The sequence below is a fragment of the Vicia villosa genome, unplaced genomic scaffold (assembly GCF_029867415.1).
Source record: "Vicia villosa cultivar HV-30 ecotype Madison, WI unplaced genomic scaffold, Vvil1.0 ctg.002598F_1_1, whole genome shotgun sequence".
NCBI lineage: Eukaryota > Viridiplantae > Streptophyta > Magnoliopsida > Fabales > Fabaceae > Vicia > Vicia villosa.
In genome coordinates, this window is record NW_026705980.1 from 178954 (window position 1) to 203502 (window position 24549).

Genomic DNA, 24549 nt, shown 5'->3' on the forward strand with positions numbered 1-24549 from the left:
TCCAACTCTTTCAACTAGATTCTTGTCAATGAAATCTTTGGTTAGATCTAGGTCAACCAATATCCTAACAAAATGCCCAAAAGGCCTCTCAAAAACAGACTTTTTAGAGGCTGAGTCAATGCATATAGGGGTTTCAATGCTACTAGCAATCGCAAACAGTAATTTTGGCCGCCAATACTCCTAAGAGAGACCATGAATTCTGATCCATACTTGGGTTGAGGTTTGCTTCAAAGTCGAGGGAACGAAGTCTTTAGTCCAAGGGAAGAGTTTGAACACACCTTGTGGGATGTTCCAAGCACTCACAGACCTAACCCGTTGAATGTCCTCAAGAGAGGAGAAGGCAAAATCGAAGAATCCCTTTCCCAGGGAAGTAATGCCCCATTTCCCTATTGAATGCCACATCTCTTATAGCTTAGCTTTCAGATTAGTCACTGTTAAGGGGATAGCACCCTTAGCCCAGATGATTCTGCCATGTAGGTGATGTTTACAAGCCTCAACACCTAGCTTGTATTCTTCTTCAGGGATAGCTATAGCTAATCTGTCCCCTTTGAGGCAAGGGATTGGAAACTGGCTCAAAGGAATGTCGCACATGTTATGTGAAACAACAGAGGCGAAGGATTTCACCTGGATCGGAGCACTAGGCCCCTGCTTTTTGTTAACAGCTTCCACCGAAGGAGATTGAGAGTGAGAGATTGCTTCTGGAAAAAGGTCAGCGAAGTCCATGATTCGAAGATGAGAAGGAGAGGAGAGAAGATCGTCGGAGAGACCGTCGTGAGGAGACCGTTGAAGGTATAACTAGCCGTTATCAGTCATATTCATTAGTTCTCCTTTATTATATAAGAAATAGCACCTAAACTATAAAACTTACAAATCTAAAAAGTTGAATAAAGTTCGGATGTAGGTGTACACAATGGTGTATGAATAACATACCTGTTTTACTATTTAATTTTGAGTAAAAAATGATTTCATAATATCTCAAATTTATAGGTCTAAAATAATAACTTGAGACATTAAAATTTTAGTATTGAATATATTATAAATTCAAATTCGAAATAAACTAAATAAAAATTTTCAACTTGAAATCTTGATTTTACAATACAATAAGTTTTTGATTCCTGTCTGTGGGTATTGAACCCCAACGCAGGCTACCGTTGCTGACGGGGCAAACGAAAATTGGCCCAAAGGGGTATTGAACCCCAACCCCTTTACCTTTACCTTTAATAATAGCATTAGTACATTTCCACTAAGCCACTTCAACTGTTTATTTAACAATTGCATTACATATCTATATATTACATAAACATATTATTTATTGTAATATTTATAATATTTCAACTACACTATTAATTATACTATTTATTTAACATAAACATAAACATTTCAATAATTTAATATATTATCTATACATAAACATAAACATATTATTAATTGCAACATTTCAATTACACATTAATTATAATATTTAGTGATATTAAAAAATTAAACTATTTTGATAAATATTTTAGTTATTTATTAAATTATTTATTAAATAGTTTAATTTTTCATATAACTATAATTAATGTGTAATTAAAATGTTACAATAAATAATAGAGTGAAGATTCATTTTAATACTTCATAAAATTTAGAGAGTCCAAAATAAAAATAATATGAGATGAGATACTAATATCAGTCGTTTCTATCTAATTTCCTCAATTGTTTTTAAGAGGATTGACTAATGACTATGTAGTCCATCAAATCCAACTCAACTTCGGAATAACTACTTATTTCTAAACTAATTCCTCTGATAATCTATGCATTCCTTAACTAAACTACAGAGATACTCTCATATCCTAAAATCTATAGAGAATTGTCTTGGCAACCGCATAAATCCCGCATCAATTTTATTTGCTAAAATAAATCACGTCAAATTTGGTAAAAATAATATTTGGCGCTAAAATATTTAATTTAATAAATTTTAATTAAAAAAGCACACAATAGTAAAAATACCGGGGTTTCATACCTCAACTAATTACTTTAATATTTTACTCATAAATATAAAATATCAAGGGGTTTCATACCTCAACTAATTACTTTAATATTTTACTCATAAATAGAAAATATCAATTTTTATTTCAATTTGGGGGTTTGAGGAGAAATTATCAAGCTTGAGTTGTGAGACATTACATATTCACCTAAAATCTTAAGGTAATAGGTGTGTGAGTTCTCTCACTTATAAAGTGCTAAATCTTTCTTTTTCTAATAGGTGTGTGAGTTATCTTAACACTCCCCCTTAAATGTTAGTCTATACACAATGCTCCCCCTCATGTGGAAGCTATAGGAGTACTTTTTTGATGTATGTGGAAGAGATAGCTTACCAACTACTTTTGTAAAGATGAGTTAGGTCAAACTCTAACATGGTCCAGAGGATTGGTAGTTAATTGTCTATCTGGGACAATTTCGTACAAAACGTATTAAAGAAAGCGACCTAATCCGCGACTAAATTTAGTAAAATTTTCTATGACAATTTTTTTAAAACCGTGAAAAACAACAATGACAACGGGTATAAAACTTATATGGCATTTTTTTCTTCTGAAAAATTGATTATTATTGCATTGTATATTGAGTTTAACCTTTGGGGTAAGTAAAAAAAGTATGAGGTTTGCTATATATACACCACATTTCTCTACACCTACATGTACACCATATAAGACAACAAAGAAATAGTAACTTGCACACAAATCAACATAAAATAATTATTAGAAAAATAAGATTGGTATGTTTTAGGTATAATTCTAAGGTGTGGGTGTAATAATCAGTGTAAGAATATCTTTTCCCAAAAAGTATTCAATCTAGTTATGATGAATAGACAGAATCAACCATTGCATGTAGTACATTCCGTAAACAACCTTTGCCTTTTTCTTAAAGCTAATATTGTTATATAACCTTATTATCCTTTTGGATGAGATGATGAATGACCTCTTTCAATTAACCAGAGATTATAAATTTAAACTCAATCCTAAACTCTAAAGATATATAATATGTAAATTAAATTAGCATTTGATGGTGTTTGATATTGCCCCTGACCTTTCAAATGCTATAATAGAAACTCACATTATCTAAAACCAGTTAATTCTTCCTCTTTCTCTTGAAGAGAAAAAAAAGTTTACAAGAAATAAGAGATTAAATCATGAAAATTACCCTAATTCTCACATTCTCCATCATCTTTGTCCTCTCCCAGACAACACAAACATTTATCACTCAACCTCAAATGAATCAATCTTCCATCCAGCTGCAAGTAAAGTTTACGTCTATATATACTATATATACATACATGCATGAATTCTTTTATTTTTTATTTCATACATGCATGAATTTTTTTATATATCCACATGAATATGTTAATAGAATGAAACTAGAAAGAGTGGTGGTAGCTGCAATTACAAAGTTAGCATAACGATAAGCTGCAATTCTCCACCACATACAACTGATGAAATCAGTATTTTATTTGGAGATAATAATGCTTCCGAGGTTCCTTTCTCTTGCTCCTTTAATGACTCAATAATGGATCGAGTACACATTATTGAATCAGTTATATCCAAACATGTTTTTAATTGTAGGTTTATGTTCAAAGATTGGATGATCCTGATTACGGGACAATATTCGAGCCATGCACGACGATTGTATTTGAGATATTGGGACCATGTATTGGAAAAATCTGCAAAATGTATCTATTCAGAAATGGATCAGATGGTTGGATACCAGAGACTGTCACTGTGTATCATTATGATTACCCTCCTGTCGTATTTAACTACAACATTGATATTCCTCAAGATGCTGGCTATGGCTACAATAATTGTAATAATAAGGTTTAGTGTAAATATTTCTAAGAAATATGAGTCTTTCTTTTGTTTCAGCAGAGATAATAAGCTTATTGTTTTTCATTATGGTTATTTTTTCTAGCAAGTGATTTATGTACATGAGGGAGTTATTTCCGACTTCTTGGAAATGACATAATTTCTAGACATGCGTCATAAACATTTTGAAAGTTTGGGTTTGAACTAAGTCTTGGACATGAAACTGTGTAAAAATTTTTGGGCGAGATCTTTGTCATCTATTGAGGTTCTCCCGGTTCGAGACATTAATCTCTACAGTTGCATGTAGAGGATATCCGATTTTTATAGAAAAAAACATTTAGAAAGATGAAAGAGGATATGGTACTACATCATATGCTGGTTGGAGAATTTAAAGATGAACCTTAAAGTATAATGCAGTAATAACATATAAAGTTCAAGTTAGGATTCGTAAACACTTTTATAAAGACGAAAAACTTATGAAGGTTACTTTGAAACATCACTTGGGTTTTAGGTTGAATGATGGTAAAAAAATATGATGAAAAAGGTTCAAATTCAGTCAATGAGAATGATTGCATAAGTACTTCGAGCTTTATTTTTCGAATATCGACCAAAATTGACAAAATAAATTGAGAGCAGCCTTGAAGGACAAAATGAAAGAAGTGGCCACCATGAATGACCAATCTGTAAGATAAAACGATAGAGAGTTAAATTATCATTAATTAGAGTGTTCAAAAAAGGATAGGTGATAAAAGCATGGTTTTAAATTGCGGCTGCCGATGTTGTGATTACGGCCAATGCGGTCGCTGCATTGCGCATTGCGGCATGAAATTATTTTATACACGCATAAAATATTAAAAAATATATATAAAATTATTATAACTATTTATGTTTCTTGTATTTATAATGTTGTATTAGTTTCAATTCATTTTTAGGCTATTGTAAAATAATTTTAATATTGTCAGTGCATATCATTTTTCCTCTATATTTAAAAGGATTTTAATAAATTTAAAAGTTATAAAAAAGTGTGGAATATATAAAGTGATGGATGTTTAGTTTCGTGACGTGGGTATGTGGAAATGGAGAGATGTTTTAAAATTTATGGTTATAAAATTAATTGTAAGCATTTGCCATCATCAATTAAATTCGATTTTATTTCTAAGTCTTCTAAGGCAAATTAAAACAAATTAAAACATGCTCTTTTATCCGAGAGAGTTAGATAAGATGGTAAAAGAACTTTGTGAAGTATTTAAACTTCTCCTCACACAAATAAATTGAGAGTAAATATATTTTTCTTCTTTGTCATAAAAAAAAGGATGAATAAATATTATCCATAAATTATAAATATGCAAGTACATAGTTTATACATACTTTACTAAAGCATGCAAAATATAGAATTGATTTAATTAAAACATGTGGAATACAAAGAAATAAAATGTGGGAAGATAAAACAGTAGTATTGGATAATAAAAAAAATGTTTCAAAATTTGTATATACAAAATAAACATAACTAAAGATTCATAGACTCTTATCTGCAATTGCTCCAAGCTAATTTAGTTTTTTCTGTAGTATTACAGACAATGTAAAGACATCAATATTCTACAGTAAAATGTGTTGTGCATCTATCTATACAAATCAATAAAACATGTACATCAATATTCCTCATATAAGTAAATTGTGTGGCCCCTATACAAATCAATAAAACATGTATATATTAAAACTCAAATCTCTTATTTTAAACTCAACATGTAATGAATTGTCTAATAAAATAATTTAACAACCTAATTTAAAAAATAGCATAATTTCATATAGAAATTCTTCATCCATCACATGTTGATTCTCCCCATTATCACAAAATCTTCAAATGAAGACAAATTAAAAAGATTATATTCATTTGGAATAGCTATTTTGCAAAGAGGGTAATATAAAATCTAGAAAAAGAAACCAATCCAATCCATTAAAATCAAGAAAATCAAAATTTAATGGTCGTGATTCATTGTTCTCATTTCTCATAATAACCAAGTGTTCTCACTTGAGTCATCCCCTATATATATATATATATATATATATATATATATATATATATATATATATATATATATATATATATATATATATATATATATATATATATATATATATATATATATATATATATATATATATATATATATATATATATATATATATATATATATATATATATATATATATATACCCGTGCGAGGCACGGGATAAAAATTCTTATGTTATAAACATTCTATAATAATTTATAATTTATAAATAAAGTTATATTGACATTATAATTTGTCTTTGTTATTAGATGAATACAATTTTTTTTATCATTAATAAACTATATTTTGTTTACAAAAATATCTTTATTACCTAAAAATTTAATTTATTTAACTATTAAATAATTTTTTAATTTTTAAATTATGATGCTAATTTAAAAAGAATAAATTTTGTTATAGAAATCAAAAGTTTAAATATTTATAGTATGTTATGATTTGAAGAGATTTAGTTTTTGAAAAACAACTTAGTTTTATTATTTCATATTTGAAATAATTTATAAGATTTAAAATGTTAAATAAAAAGGTTTTAAGTAATTTAAAATTAGTTTATCAAAATTTAATTTTAAAAAAGTTTTTTTAGAACCCTGATCAGTTGAGGTTATTATTTATTACAGAAGGGGATTGATATAATTTTAAATGATTTTAAGTTTTTCTATCATCAATTTTTATATTAGAATTTAATAAAACAATTATGATTTTTTGTGGTAAAAATAATAGCATTAATTTTCTTAAAGCAAAAATTCTATAAATTTTCCTATTTAGTTTGAAAAGGTTAATATTTTTTATTTGGAACTTACTATTATAATGATTCAACATGTAATTAAATTATTAACTTTCTACGTATATTTGTTATTTTATTTTTAATTATTATTCTCTAAATAGGATATTTGATGGTGAATATTTTAATAATATTTAATTATGAATAAACAAAATAAATAAGAGATCAATTCAATTTAATAGTGTCTTTAGTTAAATAAAATTTTATATATGATCTATTATATTCTAATCAATTGTTGTTTTTATTATATATTAATTATTAGGTGATTTATTTATTATAAGTTCATAATTTTTTATTTATAAACGGAATCAATTCTGTTCAAGTAATCCGTCTCTCTAATTCTCCACTTATTTTAATAAACACACCATATATATCTTATGAAACTAAACTTTCATATGCCTTTGGCTGATTTTTTTAGCAAAACAAAAACAATAAAATTTCAGTACATAACAACAGACATTGTCTCTAAAGTGAATAATATGGCAGAAAAATTAAAATGTCTTCGAATGATAAATTGATTCCTTGTAAAAGTACTTTTAGAATAATTCATTCTCATATTAAAATATGTTGATATACATGCATCAGATAATATTTATTTGGACTGTTATTTGCATTCTTCCCATGATTTACCAAAGATTTGAATCTCTCCTAAAAAAATAAATACCTAAAAATTGTAAGCATATATCACAAAATTAAAAAATAAAGAAAAAAATTAAGACAATTGTTATTATATACCTATTTATTTATACACCTATTTATACTCACATGAATAACTAAATGGAATAAACAACATTGATGGCCAGGTGATGGGAATTGAAAGTGAATTAGAAGGGCTGCATTGAGAAGAACAATTTGCATCGATAGAGAAAGGTCGCCGCTTTGAGGTGAAAGGCGTTAAATGCGTTTGCAAGACCCAATATATGGCAAGGAATGACTTGTTGTTATCATTAGGCACAATTTTAACCGTAAGGAATGACTTGTTGTTATCATTAGACCATTTACAATGGGGTGTTGAAAAAATTATTCAATAGTTGAATAAGTGCAATGAGGTGTTGAATAAAGAGTTGAAAGTGATGTGAATTAATATGTGTTGAAAACATTTAACATGTTGAATGAGAAAGTGTGGGTCCACATATATTACTTTACAAAATTTTATTGGTTGTTGTGATTGTTTAAAATGGTAGGAGTGGGTGCTGAAATTTATCAAACAAAATCATTGTAGTGAAGATGATGTGGAGAATAAAAAGTGAAAAAAAGAAGGTGTTGAATATGCAAATCATTGTACATAGTCTTAGGCACAATGTTAACTGTACTCAAGGCCCAAGAAATCTTTTTACACTTATTACTACAATTAAATCTTTACAATTATACTTTATGCTTTCAATTAAAATGAAATCTTTTTTTAAATAAATTAATTGCAGTTCGATTTAGAAGTTAAGAATTATATATTAAAATGTAAATATATAAATATTAACAATTAAATATTTTTAAAATATAATGTAAAAAGTTTTATTATATTAAAATAATTAATGTAAAATATTAATATTTCAATATTAATTTAATTAATTAAGAAAATTCAAAAATGTAATAAATAATTAACAAAATTGAATAATATGTATACCCAATAAAAAATTTGCATTATAATTAAAAGAGTCAAACTTAATTACTATCTTAATTTATATATAATTATGTTTAACTAAAAGTGAGAAATTTCATTTTTTTTAAAACTAAATAATGAACTAAAATAAATAAATAGGTGTATTACAGATATCGAGAATTCAAACTATTACTAAGTCAATTTTATAAGTTGCTAATGAATTATTGAGAATTCAAACAGATTTTGTAAATTATTTTTTATATATATTCTTATACGGACATGAAAAAAGACTTAAAATTATTTTAAATTTTCTGTCAATAAAACTATTTTAAATTTTAACTGAACAAAGAAAAAAATGGAGAATTCATAAATAAGAGTAAAAAATAAATAGACAGACTTGTAGTAAAAAAATATCTTAAAAAAGTTATTGTTATAATTTTCATAATTCCTTTTTTTTGGTCAAGACACAATCATTTGTAAGGTGAATTGTGGGAGGCTAAAATGTCAAATTCAAAGATTTGATAGAACCACATGGTAGATTTATTAAGTTTTTGTCAACATTGAATAAATAAGCAAAAAAAAAAGATGAGAGAGAAACAAGAGAGAGAGAGTGCGAGTGTTCCACCAAGTTCTGGTTTTTTCTGAGTTTTTTAGTTTGCAACCGGTGGTTATAGATGGAAGGCGGTTGGAGTAGAGTAATAGGGAGGAATTTCAAAGGTGTTTCTAGGCCAGTTTGGGATGTTCTAAGGAAGGAGGTTGAGGTGGTCAAGAAGGATGTCTTGACAATTTTCTTTACTGATTTCGGAGATAATTGGTGTGCCAGGGACCTCTTCTTAGAATTCAAGGATCTTGGGTTAATAGAAGAGATTGTCATACCACCAAAACGTGATTGGCGAGGTCACAGATTCGGATTCGTGAGATTTATCAATGTGACAGACGAGAAGAACTTGGAGACAAAGATGGACAATGTTTGGCTTGAGGGGTCTAAGATAAGCGCCAACATATCGAGGATCAGAAGAAAGGTCTTGCCGGATTTCAAAACGAAGGATTCGCAGAACCTCAAGAAACATACTAATCAGGAGATTCAGGAGAAAAGGATTTTTTCACGAAGGCAGAGTATACCAGTTATGGCAACAGTAAAACAATCGGTTTTCAAAACAGGAGGAGGCGTGGGATCATCTAAAACCTATGCAGAGATAACCAAAGGGAGAAAAGTGATAAAAGAAGATAAATTCAAAGAGGCTTTTCAAACAATCTTCTACACATCTTGCGAATCTGATAGACAACGCTTCATCAGGGCAAAGGTTGGTGTTACCAGGAAGCCTGGAGATGCATATGCAGTGGCCAACAGTTTGTTGGAGGAGGGGATCTTTACCATCACAGCTACAGCCTTGGGCCCTAGTCTTTGCCTTCTGGAGGAGAGTGCAGAAGGCGAACTTGACTCTTTGATTCAGGAAGGGACCGATTGGGCAAATCTCTGGTTTGAAGAGGTTAGGGAATGGAGGCCTTCAGATGCTGAATGCGCAAGAGTTGCTCACATCTCTATCTTCGGAGTGCCCTGTTTCACCAGAAACGAAAAATTCTTGAACTTACTTTTAGCAGATTTTGGAAGGATGTTGAATCCTCACTTATTGTTACAGAAGAGCGATAGATTGGATGTAATAAAAGTTATGATTCAAACTAATCACCTGGATTTCATCAGGAACAGAAGTAGGGCTTGTATTGACGGCGAGTGGTTCAACATTCTTATCATTGAAGACCCAATCTGGGAGTCAGGGGATGCCGTCCAAATAACCTCAAGCCCCGGATCTTCATCGGAGGAGGAAGATTCCGCCTCTTCTAACGGCTCTTACGGCGGAGGGGATGGAACGGCGGAGGGGAAGAAACCTGGGAATCTGTACCCAGCAATTAATGATGATGGTGACAACATAGCGGAATACCTGCAATCGAAAAGCGACGGATTTCAGAAGAAGGAGAGTGGCGCAGGAAACATTAATTACACAGATCTTTTTAGGGAAAACAGAGCTAACCTTTTGGAGGATCAGAGCATTTCAGAGGAGATTTCCATGAAAACTGCAAGTCAAGCGGCGGATCTCTCTCATGCTTTGGGGGTGAAAAGTTTGAACAATATAGACATTGAGATTGTGGGACCTGGTGGATTGTGCATCTCCAATTTAAATAATGGGCTGAGATTAAAAGAAAAAGTCAAGGAGAGAGAATTGTCAGTACAGTCACGTGAGGGGGTAGGGAAAGTGGAGGTCCCCACTCCTCTTACTGGAACATTACTAGCGCGTGGCATTTTTGAAAATATGAATGAGGAGAATTTTAATTATCACCATGTGGGCCAGGAAGAGTTAAGGGAGCCGGTGCAAGTGGGCCCAGAAGCTAACGAGAAATTGCCTTCAGTGGGCCAGGTGGGAAGCGTGGTAAGAGAAAAAAATGAGGTGCAAAAGGCAATAGGAACAGATTCTACGTGCATGTATGGACGTACAAGTCGTGGTACCAAAAAATTTTCTTTATCTCCTAAGGTTGTAGTGGTCCACAACAAGAAAACCGCGAATCATTTCAAGAAGAAAAAAGTAAGCTCTAAAGGGAATCAAAGCTTATGCTTTGATGATCAGTGTAGGAAGGTCAAAAATTGCAAAAACTCCAGGAGGAAAATAAGGGAGGTGCTGGACCTAGGGGACCAGGCAGTAAATTTTATTTACCCAGTGGAGAACCGCCAACAAGAAGGGAAGGAAGTTCTACCAGGACGCTCTCCTCACTCTAACAAGAGCAAAAATCTACCAAAATCGAATTATTTGTCGGGAGGAGTACCTTTAACTTGCGACTCTATCTCTAGCGCCGACATCATTAATTGCAACAAAAGAATTTCTAATGGAGTGCTGAACAAGGCAGCGGAGGGGCTGTGGAATTCCATGGTTAAACTCGGCATCAAGAACATCTCCAACAATTTTAACCCAACTTTAAAAATTAAGGAGATGGAAGATAGGGATGCGGAAGGGGATGAGGTGTCGAAGGGGATCACAAATCATTTGGTTCCATGATTATCTTCTCCTTAAACTTAAGAGGAGGTGGTAGTCGGGCAAAGAGGAAGAGAGTCGGTTACCATATTCAAAAAGGGGATGTAGATATTTGTTTTATACAGGAGACAAAGTTATGTGGCATAGAGAGCAATGTAATAAAAGAAATGTGGGGGAACAATCAAGTGGAGTGGTCGTACTTGGATGCCAACGGTGCGTCGGGAGGCATTCTAACTATGTGGAAAAAGGATTTCTTCAAGCTAATCTTTAGCTTCCGAGGAGAAGGTTTCTTAGGTCTTTGTGTGGAGAAGAAGGAAAAGATCATTTATTTTGTGAATGTGTATGCTTCTTGTGACTTGAACATAAGGAGGAGATCGTGGGAGAAGTTACGCGAGTTCAAAAACAATAACGTTGAAGGTTCTTGGTGCATTGGTGGAGATTTCAACTCTATCTCTTCCCCGGAAGAAAGAATTGGGATGACTAATCGGAGCTATAGGAGGGAGATCATTTTGTTCAAAGAGTTCATAGAGGAAATGGAGTTGGTGGATCTACCTACTATAGGGGGAAAGTTCACTTGGATTAATAGCAACGGTAAATCAATGAGTAGGATTGATAGATTCCTTTTATCGGATTGTTTCGTTGAGGATTGGAAGGTGGAGGGTCAATACATAGGAGAAAGGGATGTGTCCGATCATGCTCCAATTTGGTTGAAGGACAATAGAAAGGATTGGGGTCCAAAACCATTTAAGTTCAATAACATGTGGACCAAACACGTGGAATTTGATAGCTTCGTCAAGGAAGAATGGGAGAAAATATTGGTAAAAGGAAGAGGAGATTATTGCTTGGTTGAAAAATTGAAAACTCTAAAAAATCGGTTGGCTTGGTGGAACAAGAGTGTTTATGGGTGGATTGATCTCAAAATCAATGAAGATGCGAAAGAGTTGCATCATTTAGATAACACGTTTGTTCGTTTTGCAGGTAACGTATCGGAGGAGGTGGTGAGGGAAAGAACAAAGGTGGTGGAGGCTTTTTGGAATAATATTAACAAGAGAGAAGGCATACTTAGGCTAAAGTCGCGACAACTTTGGCTTTCCGAAGGCGACGAAAACACTCGTTATTTTCACAATTCGTTAAAGGATAGAAGAAGAAGGAATGCTATTTGTTCTTTAGAGTCGAAGGAGGGTAGATTAGAAGGTGTAGAAGATATCAAAGAATTCACTTTCAAGCACTTCGACAAGTTCTTTAAAGAAGATTGTCTCTTAAGGCCGGAGCTAAGTGGTATCAATTTCCATTTCTTATCGTTGGAAGAAGCTTCGGATATGGAGAAGCCTTTTGAAGAAGATGAAGTCAAGGAAGCTCTTTGGTCGTGTGATGGCAACAAGAGTCCGGGGCCGGATGGTTTCTCTTTGGAGTTCTTCAAAAAATTTTGGCCTACCATTAAACAAGATGTTATGAAGTGTTGTAAAGATTTCTACCACAAAGGTGTCCTTGTGAAATCTATTACTTCCTCCTTTCTTGCTCTCATTCCTAAAAAGAAAAACCCGCAAAACTTGTTTGAGTACCGCCCCATTTGCCTAGTGGGGAGTATTTACAAAATCTTAGCAAAGATTCTAGCGGCAAGGATGAGAAAGGTAGTGGACAAGTTGGTCTCCCAAAACCAAACGGCGTTCGTTCCGGGAAGAAGTATGATGGATGGGGTCTTAATGGTGAATGAGACTCTTGATTGGGCAAAGAAGAAGAAGAAGGGGTGTTTATTACTTAAAGTGGACTTTGAAAAGGCTTATGACTCTATTTCTTGGAATTACCTAAGGTGGATTTTGGAGAAAATGGGGTTTGGTAAAAGATGGATGAAATGGATGGAGACTTGCATATTCACTAATTACATGTCCGTTTTGGTGAATGGAAGTGCAACTAGGGAATTCAAGGTTCAAAGAGGTCTTCGCCAAGGCGATCCCATGTCGCCTTTCTTGTTTGTTCTAGCTATGGAAGGTCTAACCGCACTATCTAAGAAATCCGTGGAGTTGGGAGATTTCAAACCTTTCAAGTATGGAGCGAATGACCATGTGGATATTCTCCAATTCGCGGACGACACAATCATTTTAGGAGAACCCACTTTCGACAATCTTTGGAGCTTAAAAGTGTTACTTAGAGGCTTTGAATTAGTTTCCGGTTTGAAGATCAACTTTCAAAAAAGTAACTTCTATGGTGTTAACATTGGAGATTGGTTTGTTAAATCGGCAACTACCTTCCTTGCTTGTAAAAAAGGTAGCTTTCCGTTCAAATTCCTTGGTGTTTGGGTGGGCGAGGGGGCTTGCAAGAAGAAGGTGTGGCAAGAGGTGATCGACAACATCAAATCGAGACTCACAAATTGGAAGGGAAGAAATATATCCATAGGTGGGAGGGCCACTTTGATCGGATCCGTTCTTAATGCTATTCCTATCTTTACTCTATCCTTCTATAAGGCTCCAAGCAAAGTCGTTCAAGTCATTAGAAGCCTTCTTAGTAATTTTTTGTGGAGCGGAAATGTTAAATCAAGATGCATTCATTGGGTTAAATGGGAGAATGTTTGCAAACCAAAAGAGAAAGGAGGGCTAGGCATTAGAGATGTGGGAGAAATGAACAAATCCTTACTTCTCAAATGGAAGTGGAGGATTATAAAGGAAGATAAGGCTATGTGGAGTAGATTCTTACTATTGAGATATCACAATCCAAAAATAAAAGTGATGGCTTCTAGTAAGGATCTTCTAAATAGGGATGACTCTCGTTGGTGGAGAGACATTGTCCTTAACGACATCAAAGAGGACGATTTGGGGGAAGGTTTCGCCGATTGGATTAAGTGTGATTTCAAGAAAGGTAACCACATTCTTTTTTGGTATAGTTGTTGGGTGGAGGATCAACCGCTTCGTTTTGTCTTTCCTCACTTGTTCGAGCGTACAACCAACAAATTAAGTGCGGTTAGTGATGTCTTTATTGTCAATAACGGGGAAACCACATGGTCCTTGGAAGACATATTAGATGCGGATGTTTTGCATTCGGTTGTGCCGACGGACCCCAACGCTTCTACTTTGGTCACGGTAATCAACGAGGAGCTTAGGGACTTGAGATCGCTTCTTCAAAGGATGGTGCCGGACCTTTCGGGAAAGGATGATTTTCGTTGGAGTTTAAATTCTAACGGAGATTTCATGGTGTCTAACGTGTCGCACTTGGTTGCTAATGCAAAGGAACTAGCTTGGCCAACTACCATCATCAAGATGTTGGATGTCATTTGGAAGATAAACATTCCGGCAAAGATCAAGATTTTTTCTTGGAGATTTATCATCAATAGAATACCTACAAAAGACCAACTTGTAAATAGAGGTGTGTCTTTGTTGTCTTCTATAGATTGCCCGTTTTGCAACCGCAACCCGGAATCTTTGGATCATTTGTTTTTCAATTGCCAAGTCACAAAGGAGGTGTGGGATAGAATATTCTTGTGGTTGGGAGATGATGTTAATATTGCTTATGAGGATTTCAAGAGTTTTGGGATAATACAAGAAAAGGTGAAGAATACCAATGCTAAAGCTATCCTAAACACTATATGGATAGCTATAATTTGGTGCATTTGGAAGATGAGAAATATAATTATTTTTGATACCGCCAACTTTTGCTTCGACGAGGTGATATCAAACATTTTGTACTTTTCATGGAGATGGATTAGTAATAAGGAGCTTCCAAGTAGAATTAATTTTTATGATTGGTACAAATCACCTTCGCTTTGTAAAATAGTCCATTAGTGTGTTCTTGATGTAAGGGTTGCACCCCTAGTGCGATATCTTATATTCAAATTGCTTATTAAAAAAAAACTATCATAAAAATCATTAAAATAAAAAATAGTAATCATTAATCATCAATTATAAATAAATACTAATATATGCTATAAAAATTAGAAATAATAATAGTAATTAATCAACTATTAATAAATAGAATAAATGTGAAATAAATTGAACCAATAAAGTTACCAAAATAATAAATATTATATTTTTGGAGATTTGGTAATGATAGGCTTGTCATATTTTCTCTTTAAAAAAATTAATAGTAAAAATATTGAAAATAAAATTATTTATAAAAATGGAAAATTTTATTTTAAAGAATCAAAAGTTTTTATATAAATCAATTTTTTAATATAATTTATTATACTTTAATGGTATTTGTAATTATAGTTAAGATATTACATGTATTTTAAAAAGCATATCGTAATTAAATAAAATTTGTTGATATAAATTATTATATATTATTTTATACATTTTTTTAGATGAAATTTTCTTTTGATGCACCGTAAACTTTATATATATACCACTAATTAAATAGAATAACAATTAAAACAAAATAAAAATGTCTTTAAGTATATTTTTACATGTGCCACTACAATTAAAAATAAATTTTATAGCTTTCTAAGAAATACATCGAATAACTAAAAACTCCTGTTTTTTAGAATCTTGAATCCCTATAGCCCTCTGATAGCAATTCTTTAAATTATAACAGGGTTATCGAATGCATATAATACACAAAAAAAACAAACTCCATAAAAACATATTAAATGATAAATTCAAATGAGACATTGTTGTTTGTTTAAATGAGCTGAATAGTCTAATGAGATGAAGTCAAAAAGCTCAAGCTTTTGCTTACGGTTTTAACGACATGCTTTATCTAAGAGAAAAATAATACACAACTAAAAACTATAACTTCCACTCCAAAATAAAACTTTTACTAACTCTAGCATATGCCATATGGTTTGAAAACAACATCGATCTGATACTTAGAATAGAACAAATATAACTTCCTCTGATTAGTTATGTATATAAGTTTTAAAAACTAAACAAAAGTATACAGACGACGCTTTAAGGATCGGCAAGCATAGCAAATTTGAGGTCACAATATGCGGCTACTTCTTCTAAACATGATTTATATCTGTAGAAACAAATGCACATGTTTTCAAACAAACAATTTTAAGTCTATAGCATATTTTCAGTTCATATTATGTGTTCTTTAAAATGTAGTTATTTTGAAGTGCAAGTAATGGAAATGTGACTTCTTACTTGGCTCCCAAGCTGATTACTCTTGGTCCTTTTCCAAATTCTAAAATCAAAATTAGAAAAAAATTCTCCCTTAGTCATGTAATTTGCAATTTTTTCAACATATGGTGCGAATTCGAGTATAAGGTGTGGTTGGAAAGCACAATACGACAAGTTTATACATAAGTTTGTATGACCAAGTTAAAACAATTAATTTTAATTTACTTGAAATTCAATTGGTTAGGATGGAAAATGCGCACCCAACTTTGATAAGATTTTGGGCCATTGAAGAGCCTATGATTCCGAGACCCAAAAAGTCAATCTGTATAGGGATGTCAATCACTGAAAACAAACTAAATGTTGAGATGAATTGTAGAGTTGAATTTAAAGGGAAACAATTTCTTCAATCAGTTTGATTTTCACTATTTGGAAACTTTTTATAAGTGGTCCATGACTTTTTCATTGTCCATGCCATTCCAATTACCCAGCATGAAACAAATGACAGGTGAAAAAGTTAGTTAGTTACAATCTAACACATATTACACCATGGTGCAATACACAAATACACAAACCTAAGATATGTTTCGCCGTCAGTATGAATAGACATATAGATCAAAATATCATGAATAAGAGGTAGTGTAACTCAAATTACTGACATGGCTACTACATAATAAGTTAAGCATAAAGGGCATGACACAAATCCAAATTTTAAAAGCTTACCTTACATGGGGTTGTTGAAGGTTCCTCATGAAAGTCGACATCAAAATTGGATAAATCATAATCAACGTGTATCTGAAATACATTGTAAAAGGCTTATTTTAAATAGCAAATTTCAAGGTGTGGAAATGGAAGAACGGACAGAAATATCAAATTCTCATATTTTGAAATAGTATACTTAATCTCCACCATTTATTTTAAAATCTAATGGTTCATATTCATTCTCATATTCTCATATAAATTTTTAGTTTTCAAACTTAATAATCATAATATTCTTCCCCCTTTTAAAATAAATATCGTTTTAGCAAATAAAATTTATTTTAAAATAAATATTATTCTCATTTTTTAATGTAGTAATGATTGTAATTTTTTCAGTTATGCTCCTTAATTATTATTTTATACACTAGTTCCAACATATTTATAAGATTAATATAATAAAAATGCTATGTTTTATGACATTATAATTATATTTATTAATCTGTATTCAAAAATCTTAAACGAAACTTATTTTAAAACGGAGGGGATAATTTATTTTACTAATTTTTAAAACATAAAGAACAGAGTTTCACTTCTCAGAAACCACATAACTCAATGTTTCGCTCCCCTTCTCACATCTCTTGTTCATCGTGTCTCTCACTCTTTCATCTCATGCTCAAAAGAAGAACAAGCACACTGGAGAAAAATTTCCCTTTTCTTATGAACACAAAGCCACTCTCTCTAATTAATTAAACTATCCATGAGCGATCCAGAGAAAGTGGGAAGTCAGGTATAACATTCATGTTGCTTGGCTATAAAAATAAATGCACCTATCATATTTCTTGTTAATTAAATACTCTCAGTATTCTTATTTATAAGTAAATTTTAACTTATTTATTTATTAAATAAATGTTGTATTTAGACGAGAATGTATTGAGAATAATATTTTTATATAAGAATATGAGAATGAATCTGAACCATTGTATTTTAAAATAAATGGTGCAGATTATGTGTCAATATTTTTTTCTCTCTCCTCAATCATTTATTTTAAAATTTGATGGTTTAGATTCATTCTTATATTCTCATATAAAAATGTCATTCTCATATGATACGTCCTCGCATTTAGACTATATATTAGATATATTAATTATTCAATAAATCTAAAAAATTAAAATTTAATTATAAACAAAAATGGAGGGATAAGAGATAATTTCTTTCACAAATAATTGCTATCAAATGATATAATTTATAAATATCTTATGGGTAATTACTGTTTCTTTTAATTTCTGCTAGCTAAAATTATCAACTATGATTAATAACATTTCTTTCTAATTCTAATGCAGTGACAATTGGTCTAAACAAGTCAATATTAATTATTGAAAATTTCTTTGTAAATATGTGAGACAAAACAACAAATTGAAACAAATTCTATTAATTAAATTTTCCATATAAAATATTAATACACTTTTTGGTTTTAAAGTTAAAAAAAAAATGACAATTTTAATCTGATTTTCATTTGAGTGGATGATACTAATATTATCAAAAGATTGCGAACAAAACCTAATAACATTTTAATTGACCCATACACCACATAAGGAATAAAGGATTTTTCACTTTTACTGATAAGAAAAATATTTATTTATATTAATTTTTTTGTAAAATTACAAGTGTACCGGTATAAAAAAGAAGAAAAAGTGTACAAAAATTGAAACGTATCATCTACTTAATTATTTATTTTTCTATTGACAACCATCTCTTTATTTGACTCAATGAGTTGGTTTAGAGCCATGGAGTTGGATATGAAAACTAAACCTTCTTTCTAGCACATCTGTCATCCATATAGTTTCTGTTGTCACATATAGGCGGAAGTTTTCTTTGTGTAGGTTAGTTTATTTCGTTAGAATTTCATAAAATTTATTTTATTAACATCATGTCATAAGTTAAAGTTACAAGATTGAGACGTTAAGAATATAATAATTATTTTAACATATTTTTTTAGTATTGTAGTATTTTTTCATTCTAATGTAAAGATATTTATTTAATGTAAATATCAGTTGAAATTTTATAATTAATTATCAAATTAGAAAAACCTAATTTTTTTCTAAACTTCATATTAAGATTAAGCTAATTTAATGATTTTTAAAAATTTTATCATTAAAACAACATAAAATAAAAAAATGACGACTGAGGACTCCATAGTTAAAAAAAATGAGGAGTGAGGACTCCGAAGTTATATTGACTGACATAATCATTCTTAATTTGTGTGTCTATGGCAGTATATGTTTCATGTCTTCTGAAAATATTTGTGGGAATTTAAGATTGAAAATAAAAATATAGAATCTGTTATAAAAAATACAAACTTATTCTTATAAAATAATTTTACCTATATTAATAAGATTTTTAATTTTCTGTTATTAATAAATTTTATATAAAAATAGTGTGTTACTCAAATATTATATAGTATTTTATTTTTATAACCAATTTTATCAAAGGATTATTTTATATTATTGATTAAAAAATTAAAATAAAAAATTTCCAAAAATGTAAAGTATTATCCAAAAAGTTTTATAAAAATTTATTCCGGTTTAGAAAATTATAGTATTTGTCACTTTATATCTTATTATATGTGAATATATTTTGTTTGTCACTTTATATATGTATTGTTGTATGAATTAATTTTTTGTTTGCAATAGTATAAGTATTTTTTATTAGTGAAAAGTAGTATAAAGTTTTTTTTAAGTAAAATAATAATTTATATATTGATATAAGAGTAGTCTTCTTTAGTATGTTTAAAATTTTATAACAAAAAAAATTCATATTAAAGAGAAAAAACCTCACAAAAATTTAACTGTTTTTATATTTTACTTTTTGGTTGAAAAACTTGAGTGATTATAATAACACATATTTTTACGTGGAAGATAACAGTTATTATATTAAATATATATAAAAAAATACATGTTATATATGTCTAAAAAATGTAATATATCTGTGATAGTATCCTAGTAATAGAAAAATCATGTTTATTCATATTCATAAGTTTTGAGACATAATTAATTTTTGTATCACACATTTCTCTCCTATTTCATTTTTTCACAAGTTTTTGTGTGATACATGTCTAGTCATATATTATTTTTTAGAGTTTAAAGGTAGTGTGCACTATATACTAACTTTACACATATAATCAATTAAAATTCTTACACTTGACATGTTATATTAGTTTTTTTAAATTAAAATTGTGTTTTAATTAGATACATGGTTGTGATTGGTTGACAATGTAAAAATATTTTACACTGTTAGTGCATATCCTTTTTTTTTTCTATTTTTTATTGGAAAGATATCGGTTATCATTTTTATTATGTATTAATTATAAAGTTATCACAAATATTTTTGAATAAATGAGTTAAAATTTTTAAAAGTTTAAATTTTGAATAAAATTATAAAACATATTTTTGGATATTATTGCACGTTAATTTAAAATGATTTCATAATATCTCAAATTTATAGATCTAAAACAATAACTTGAGACATTAAAATTTTAGTATTGAATATTAGAAATTCAAATTCGAAATAAACTAAATAAAAATTTTCAACTTGGAATCTTGATTTGACAATACAAGAGTTCCAAATATAATACAAATACAATCTGACAAAACATATATAAACGAAAAACATCATCTAACGAGTCTTCTGCATCAAATATTCAACTATAATTCCAACTCGAATATCTGTTTATATAAAAAGAATAAAAATAATATGAGATGAGATACTAATATCAGTGGTTTCTATCTAATTTTCTTAATTGTTTTTAAGAGGATTGACTATATAGTCCATCAAATCGAACTCAACTTCGGAATACCTACTTATTCCTAAACAAACTTATGTGATAATCTACACATTCCTTAGCTAAACTACATATACTCACATATCCCAAAATCTATGTCTTGGCAACCGCATAAGTCCCGCATCAATTTTATTTGCTAAAATAAATCACATTAATTTTTTTAAAAATAATATTTGATGCTAAAATATTTAGTTTAATAAATCTTAATAAAAAAAGCATACACAATAGTAAAAATGCGCCAAAATTACAGGGTTTTCATACCTTAGTAAATTACTCTAATATTTTTTTCATAAATCATTCATAATAAAAAAGCAAGATGAGAACTTTGGCAAGTTTGCCAAATGTCATCATTTTAGAGAGTATTCTATTTTTGTTATTTCTATTATAGGAAAGGTTTCCATTTATATCAATCTTATTAAAATAATTATTTTAATTATTAATATTTGTTATTAAATCACTTTCTCTTAATTGTTGGACTTTTAAATTGAATATATTGTTGTGCTGGTTCACCTTGGGGAAGCGAATAATCATCACCCTCAAAAAGAAAATATGCACGCTTGAAAACCTGTGTTCTTAAAGATATCAACAACCGAATCCATCCCTTCCACTTCCAATCATCCTCGGGTCCTCCATAAATCAATGCTTTCTCTTTTCCAATTCTTGATTCTTCAAATTTTTTATGTTTTCAAATGCATCGGTAAATTGACTCACTACATCTGACATCAATTGGGAAGCTTTCCAGTGTACTTTTATAGTCTATAAATATTGGGAGCATCACAATTCATTCTCCAACAAAAACCCTAACCATAGAAACTGCGACGGCGCTATAAAAACCGTCGTTTTCTCCGATCAAATCACAACGACTCATCCTTTCCGTTCTCCTTCTCTCAAGCTCAAGAGCGGCGGCGACTCTCTTCATCTTCTCTGGCGATCTCAACCTCTTCTTCATCTTCTCTCCTTCCGATTCGCTAACGGTGGCGGCAGTGATGATTCACGATTTGGGAACTGATGATGACGTTGCTTGCATTTTTGAGGACTGATTATGATGTTGCTTGCGTTTTTTAGAACTGATGATTCACATTGTTGATGTTGAACGGTCCGGTCGTTCGTTGAGATATGTAGAAATGGGTTAGATTTGTTGTTCTTTCTTAACCTCTCTTCCTAGAACATATCTTTTCCATGAAATTGAACCCAAGTGGTTGTGGTTTTGGGAGCAACACCACACTTTCAGAACCTCCGATGATGATATCGATATGTCAAAACCTAAATATTAAATTCTTGATATGTTCCCTTACCCTAGGTTCTGAATTGTGGTTACTTCGATTATTCAATTTTTCTATTCATATTGAGAATTACAATGAAATTTAGATTATGATTTGTGTTTTTTTGTTGTTGCAGTGGAGCTGGTTTACATGTTGGACATCCGCTTGGATACACTGCCACTGATATTTTAGCTAGGTTTAAACGAATGCAAGGATATACTGTCTTGCATTTAATGGGGTGGGATGCTTTTGGATTACCTGCAGATATGCAATTGAGGTCTCTTTTTTTCTTCTTTTTTTCTTGCTTCTTATTATAATGTTAATGCCATTTCTGTGTTATTTACAATCTTTTTAGGTTATTTATTGTCTTTTTAATTGCCTTTGTCTCAGAGAGGAACTCACCCGAAGCTCACCATAGTGACGAATTTTAATCATTTAACTCTCAGGTTAACTGATGACAAGTTAGTTTTACTCTAAGGAAGATCTTTTATTTAGTTATTGATTTAAATGATTAGAAGTATCCTAGAATTATTAAAATTTGCTGCTGCTGTTGTGCCAGGAATGAACTTATGTGGCAAATTTTGGTCCATATAAAGATCACTATTCTTTAGAAAATTTTGTGAAGTTGTAGTCGTGAATATTTAAGTAGTTTGTTAAGTCTCACTGTCCCTCTATCAACTAGAACCTATTCAGAAAGAAAACTTTTTTTGTTATAAAATAGGTTCTAATTTGATGCTGGGATTGAGAACTTTTACCTCTAAACATGAATTTTAACATCTATTTTACCGTTGATGATGGTGGTTTCTCAACTTTCTACTGATGTTCAAGATATGTCTCAGACTCAACAGGTGAAAAGGAAGAAATTTTTTGTTAAAAGATGGAGAGAGGAATGGAAATACACTTACAAATTGGCCTATGTTGATGTGAAGGACGGGACACTGAGGATTTACATATCTATCTGCAAGTAAATTGGCAAGAAGCATCGAAGTAGTCCTTACTAGAATTAAGGAAGTCGTAATATGCATATGAGTGTGCTTCAGGAACCATTTGTGCTTCAGGAACCAAATAATGGTTTGCTTCATAAAGAGACTATTCATCTTCATTCATCCTCCAAAGATAAAATTATGGAGGACAAACCTATTTATGTAAAAGGTTGGCCATGTCTGCATGCTATTATATTAACTGAAATGGGCTAATTATGTTTTTAGTTTCATTAAAAACGTTAATGGAATGTATTACGTTTTTCAAATTTTTGAGTTAGCTACAAAATCATTTTAATCAAAAACTTCAATGGCTTATTTCAAGGCTTATTTCTTTTTTTCTTGATTGAATTTTCTTGATGCTTAAATGTGCATTATTCATTTTATTGATAAAAAAATGCTTGCATTCTTTTGGGTATTTCCTGACAAATTCCATATCAACAACAGCGGGATCAATTCTTCAAGCTACACTAAAAAGGATCCTCATGAGATCGAGTTCATTCATGCTTTGGTGGTTCAAGTCGCATTGGTTTTTCATATGTTAGTTTTTGTGTTGTCTGCTGCTGTAGAATTTTTGTGCATACGCGGTTTCAGAGCGCCTGAAGCAGTCATCTTTCATTCGTCTCATCCAGCCGTGGAGTTCAAAATTTCATCTGTCATGTAAGCTTGTGCTTCCTACAACATTCAGCTATGGTAGTTTTAAGGAGCTGCGAGGTCTGACTATTGTCAACATTATCAATCAGTTTCGACTGTTGGTTAGGGGTTTGGGGGAGTTTTCAATTGGCATTTTAATGTATTCATGCTTTTGTTATCTTAAATTTGCTTGTGGTTGGATCTGGTTCTGGGGTCTATTGGTTCATTGCTTGAGGCGTTTCCTATCAATTGCTTAGGCGAAGGGGCTCTGTCTAAAGTTACCGGTGTGTTTAGGGAATTGGTGGATGTTTGTGGCAATTTATTTCATGGTTATAGCTAGAGGTGGTAATTTAGTAATCAATATCAAATTGTTTTGCTGATTTTCTGTAATTTGTAGCTGATAGCACGTCTTCTGCCAGACTATAATTTCTAACAAATAACACATCTTCTGCCATTTTCTTTGATTACATTTTTTTTCATACTTTCCAAATTACATTAAATTATATTTTATGAAAAGAATTCAACTTCTAGAAATATGTATAGTAGCTACTACTACTTTTCATTTAAGAATCTTTCTGTTTCTACAATCCATCAAAAAGTTGTATTTAGTCATATTAAATATTCAAAATCCCAATTGTATTAGTTTTTAGAGAGATTGTATCTCTTGCAGAAAAATTCATGAAAGTTTGTATATAATCAAACTTAGCACTTATAAGGATTGATGATTGATAGTATTTATTTATTGTTTATGGTTGAGTCTTAACCATGTGATGTTTTTTTCTTCATTTC

General features: G+C 30.8%; 1 protein-coding gene and 1 long non-coding RNA gene across 3 annotated transcripts; both read left to right on the forward strand.

Annotated features, from left to right (window-relative positions):
• Positions 1–2692: 2692 nt before the first annotated feature.
• On the forward strand, positions 2693–4695 carry LOC131639347 (embryo-specific protein ATS3B-like). The gene is made up of 3 exons (XM_058909854.1): positions 2693–3274; positions 3385–3507; positions 3597–4695. Exons 1-3 carry the CDS (start codon positions 3167–3169, stop codon positions 3849–3851), a joined length of 486 nt encoding a protein of 161 aa, XP_058765837.1. The 5' UTR covers positions 2693–3166; the 3' UTR covers positions 3852–4695.
• A 16742-nt stretch (positions 4696–21437) lies between these two features.
• Positions 21438–24101, forward strand: LOC131639349 (uncharacterized). 2 transcript variants are annotated; one of them, XR_009294920.1, is made up of 5 exons: positions 21438–22013; positions 22284–22424; positions 22538–22593; positions 22987–23299; positions 23575–24101. It is a non-coding gene; the product is annotated as an uncharacterized LOC131639349 (long non-coding RNA). The 2 variants fall into 2 exon arrangements; XR_009294919.1 differs by having other exon boundaries at positions 22538–23299.
• Positions 24102–24549: the final 448 nt, after the last annotated feature.